The 4,623-nt window shown below is 34.9% G+C and overlaps 1 protein-coding gene across 1 annotated transcript; it reads right to left on the bottom strand.

Moving 5' to 3' along the window:
* Positions 1-1,660: 1,660 nt before the first annotated feature.
* On the bottom strand, positions 1,661-3,347 carry LOC147396593 (uncharacterized). The gene has a single exon (XM_086451683.1). The coding sequence runs from the start codon at positions 3,208-3,210 to the stop codon at positions 1,726-1,728; it is 1,485 nt and encodes a 494-aa protein (XP_086307809.1). The 5' UTR covers positions 3,211-3,347; the 3' UTR covers positions 1,661-1,725.
* Between the last annotated feature and the right edge of the window lie 1,276 nt (positions 3,348-4,623).

The following is a 4,623-nucleotide window of genomic DNA, read 5'->3' as shown; positions in this document are numbered from 1 at the left end:
TCCCACAATTAACTCCATTTATGAACAAGATAAATATAAAAAAAAAACAAGTAAACACCAATGAGCCCATCAATCTATAAAAAATAGACATAATTTAAGAAAGTAAATTGATAACTTAATTATTGAACCAAATTTAGCAAAAAAGAACAAATCATAATAACAATTAAATAGATGAACAAAATAGTTGAACAAACTATTGGGCTTAATTTTTGGCCTAGACTCATCTTAATTTGCTATGTTCCCAAGTTCCCAACCATTTATAATATTAGGTCTTAGAATGAGAGTTCATTATTGTGTTTCAATCAATATTAATAAGGGAATATAATGATACTTTGGAGAATCTTCAGATTTATAAAATTGTAGCATTTGAATTTGAGAAAACACACACACAACAGAATCAAACATTAACTTGAAGTATTCTCTTGACCCATTTGAAGTATTTATTTGAGTAATCAAATAAAAAAGAAAACAAGAACCGAAAACCTAAGTTGAGATAAAAAAAGTTAAATAGGAAAAAACAGAAGTCTGAAGGCAAAACGAATACCAACCAATCAATTCAGAGTAGATTGCAGTCTACCACGTAAAATCTGGAAGAAACTCGGAAGACCCATTAGTCAATGTGTCTTCCTTCTCTAAAATCCCAAAACCTTCAACACCATGACTACTACTTCTATGAAATTGAAAATACTTTTTTTCAAAATGACCAAATTTTCGCAATTTAATCATAAAAATTGTGTTTTTTCAATATGTCATTTTTGAAAATAGTCACTCTTTTTTTATGTTTTAAACGATGGCCCTCTTATACGCGTTTTAAACGCGACTTTTTAAAAAAAGTTGGCGATTCTTGTTACTATGCTTGACAATCCAGATACGAGAAAAGTGGAGAGAAACTCGTTCATTTTCTCTTCTCTTCTCCTCTCCATTTCTCTCAATCCAAACACACCGTAAGAGTTTGGTGGAAGTTCAATAGTCATATCCATCTTCAAATACTTGGGTCAAACCCAAAAAAAAAAAATAAATAAATATTTGAATCTCAAGTTGCTCCATGAAATCTTGAGGGCTTTGGTGTTAGATTACCATCATGATTTTTAAACTCGGTATCACGTCTCGTCTCGTTCAGTTCCAACACCGAGTTAACTCGGACGATACATCTCGTCTCATTTGAGTTGTCTCATGCAACATTGAAACAATGGTTTTTAACCATTTAAAAAATCTGAAAAATTCTGTAAAAATTTAAAAAGTCCTATTAAAAAATAAACCCAAAAAAATATATAATTAAAAAAAAAATTGATTTTGAGGTAAAAGAATAGAGGGTTGAGGCTTTAACTCATTTGTCTCAGTAAATTCAGACGAGATTTTGAAAATCTCGTCTGATACGTTCCGTTTAACTCGTGAATTAATCATTTTTTTCTTGTTTGTATCATCCGGGATATTGAAAAAAATCGTCCGAGATGACTCGCTTATCCCACGATACGCGATCGTCTCAAAATACTTTATGAGTTGATCTCGTTCAACTCTGATACCGAGTTAACTATGGTGATATATCTCGGTCTCGGACGAGTTAAAAAATCATGATTACCATTTGAGCTCAACCACTTACATCTAATCGAGTACGCAAAAAGTGTTTTTCAATCCATCCCACAAAAAAATGAAGTTAATGGAAGTATGCCTAATCCACTTTATTTCAACAAAATGTAAAGTTCATATCAGATTCTCCGTCCAAACCTATCTCTTACACACAGGAAGAGGAGAACCACATAGACAATCGTTTCCCAAAAACGCTGTAACCGGAAACTTCGTGGCCGGAAGCTGACCACACAGATGATTATAACTTACGTTGACCTTCTCCATCCCTGAAATTGCCCCGGGGACCTTCCCAAACATCAGATTTCGAGACAAATCCAAGTATTTAAGAGTCTTGGGAAATACAAGATCCGACATATTAAACCGTAACCCGTTACCCGAAACCCAAAATCCCACTAAATAATTGGTCCGGTTCAACAACCCGATTGGACTTCCTGAGATCTCATTGTCAGACAAATCGATATAGTCATAGAAATACGTCTCCAACGGCTTCCAATCTTCTAATCTGATCTTGATTCCACAACCAGCGAGCTTAAGCGAGTAAATGATGGGAGACGAAGCTACCCATCTCGGGATTTCGCCTAATTTGAATCGATTGTAAGAGAGATCGAGAGATTCAATCCCTTTTACGTTCATTTCGGGAAATGGGTCAATAAGATTGTTACGTGAGAGATTGAGATTGAAAATCTTTGTTAGGTTTTTGAAGCTTTTGGGGACAAAACTCGATAAACGATTTGATGAAAGATCAAGCGTATCGAGATTTACGAAATTTCCGAGAAAATTTGGGATTTTTCCAGTAAGAACGTTGTGACTCAGTTCGAGGTAACTCAGTTTTGGTGCGAGATCTGAAATTGTTGATGGGATCTCTCCAGAGAATTTGTTGTATGAGAGTCTTAGAATTCGGAGGTTGGAGAAAGATGAGAAGAAATTAGGGATTTTTCCTGAAAGTTGGTTTCGATCGAGAGCCAGAAGAGTTAAATTCTTGAGACCTCGGATTCCATCAGGAATCTGGCCTGATAGAAGGTTCCCACCAAGATTAAGCTGAGTCAACTGGGTGAGTTGGGAAATAGAAGTCGGTATTGAACCTGAGAAACGATTCCCAGCGAGACTCAAAGCACCGAATCGAGAAAGCCTTCCAATATTGGTAGGAAGTGGCCCAGATAGCTTGTTGTTCTCAATGTAGACGAAGTCGAGTTTCGGGAGTTGGAAAAGAAGTTTCGGAAACATTCCGGAAATGTTTCGGAGGTTTTGAAGGTAAATTCCGTCCAAGTTTTGGATTTTCGCGAGAGATGGTGAGATTGTGCCGGACAAGAAACTTTTCGGATCGTCTGCTTGTCCAAACAGGGAGAGACTTGTGACTCGTTGTTCGACCCGGCACGTTACACCACTCCATGTGCAGCAGTCTGTACCGGGTTTCCAAGAGCCTAGCATACCCGATAAATCCTCCGTAATGCCTGATTTAAAAGCTAATAAACCGGTTTCATCGTCCACGTGGCATTTTCCTAAACACTGGTGTGAGAAGAGAGAAAGCAAAAGAAAGACAAGTATGAGAAGATGAGAGGAGATCGCCATTTTCGTTCTCTTGCAGCAGTAGTCACAATTCACAAGCTTATATATAGGCTTCATAAGGGAAGATCAAGTGACCTTCTCTTTTAATATAATAATAATTATTACGAGTGTGCGGTGTGCCACCAACTCTGATTTATTGTGTCAGCACCGTCGGATCGTATGTTCTAGAGATGCGTATTTGTAAAAAAACAAAACTCGTTAATAATAGAATAATATGCCTCCCTCGATAATGAGGAATTTTCGTTATTTTCCTGAATTGTAAAATATATTTAATACGCATCCCAAGATTTAAATATTTCAGACCATCCAATTATAAACCTTTGACTTTGACCCATCAAAAAGATAATTGCCCCTATATCAACCAAAACAAACCGCGTCCTCAATCTAAATCTTCACTCTTCCTACTTTATTGACCGACGAATGTTATTAGATCGTAATGCTTGGCAGACCTACCACAAAATATCAGCCTCACTAATGCTATCTAAAACTAGATTAGCTTTATGAGTCATGATAATATGACTCACCAGGTGTCATACATAATTGATTTCCTGACATGACAAGCTCGAGAATCGTAGATTTGTATGTCTTAAGATACATGATTGCATTTTCTCATAAATAAAAAATATATATCCTGAGATGTTCAGATCTACGATTCCTGAACTTGTCCACGTTAAGAAGTCGATTTAGTATGCCACCTGACAAGTCATATTATCAGACTTTTAGCTTTATTTATCATCTCTTTATAATTCATCTACCTATATGTTCATGATTAAATATACTAAAATTTGATATTATAATTTAAAAGTATCTATTTTGAAACAATTTTAATATGAAAATTTATTTAGTGAACCCTACTAAGGGATTCTTTCTAAATACTTCCTAACTTTTTAGCGATACCTTGATAATCCTATTAGTAAAAAAAAAATTCATTTCAATTATCAAGATTGACAAATCAAATAATTGAGATGAACATTTGACCCAATCGTTGAGATTGATCATTTACATTTGTTGAAATTAATGTTAAGTCCGACACAATAACTAGCCTCTTAGAGCACCATATCTCGCCTTAATCCCCAAGGTACATGTTGTAGATATCCCATTTTTGCACTCGCCTTAATCCCCAAGGTTCCCGATGATGGATGAATATTCTAATATTTTTTGTTTATTACAAGATATGTTTCAGAAATTCGGATGAGGTATCTCAAACAAGCAAAACTTTAGAAATCACGCTACGCTAGGAAAATATGATCCAAAATATAGAAATTATCATTCTTCAGACAAAAAGAAGCTTTACGAGAAAAATCACTAAAAAATTTTATAATTACAAAAATACACTTAACATTAAAACATCCATAGAGCCTACATTACGCTTAGGAAAATCCTTTCGAACACATAAAATAATAAACTAAAATCAAATAAATTATTTTGTCAATTTTCACAAAATTTAACAAAATTACGAAAATACCCTTC

The sequence above is a fragment of the Akebia trifoliata genome, chromosome 8 (genome assembly GCF_017979445.1).
Source record: "Akebia trifoliata isolate Shusen 1 chromosome 8, ASM1797944v1, whole genome shotgun sequence".
Classification (NCBI taxonomy): Eukaryota; Viridiplantae; Streptophyta; class Magnoliopsida; order Ranunculales; family Lardizabalaceae; genus Akebia; species Akebia trifoliata.
The sequence above is the reverse complement of the archived record's forward strand: the minus strand, read 5'-3'. Positions and strand labels throughout refer to the sequence as shown.

Excerpts from the sequence above, each read along its gene's own strand:
- LOC147396593 (XM_086451683.1), bottom strand. The coding sequence starts at position 3,210 with ATGAAGCCTATATATAAGCTTGTGAATTGTGACTACTGCTGCAAGAGA.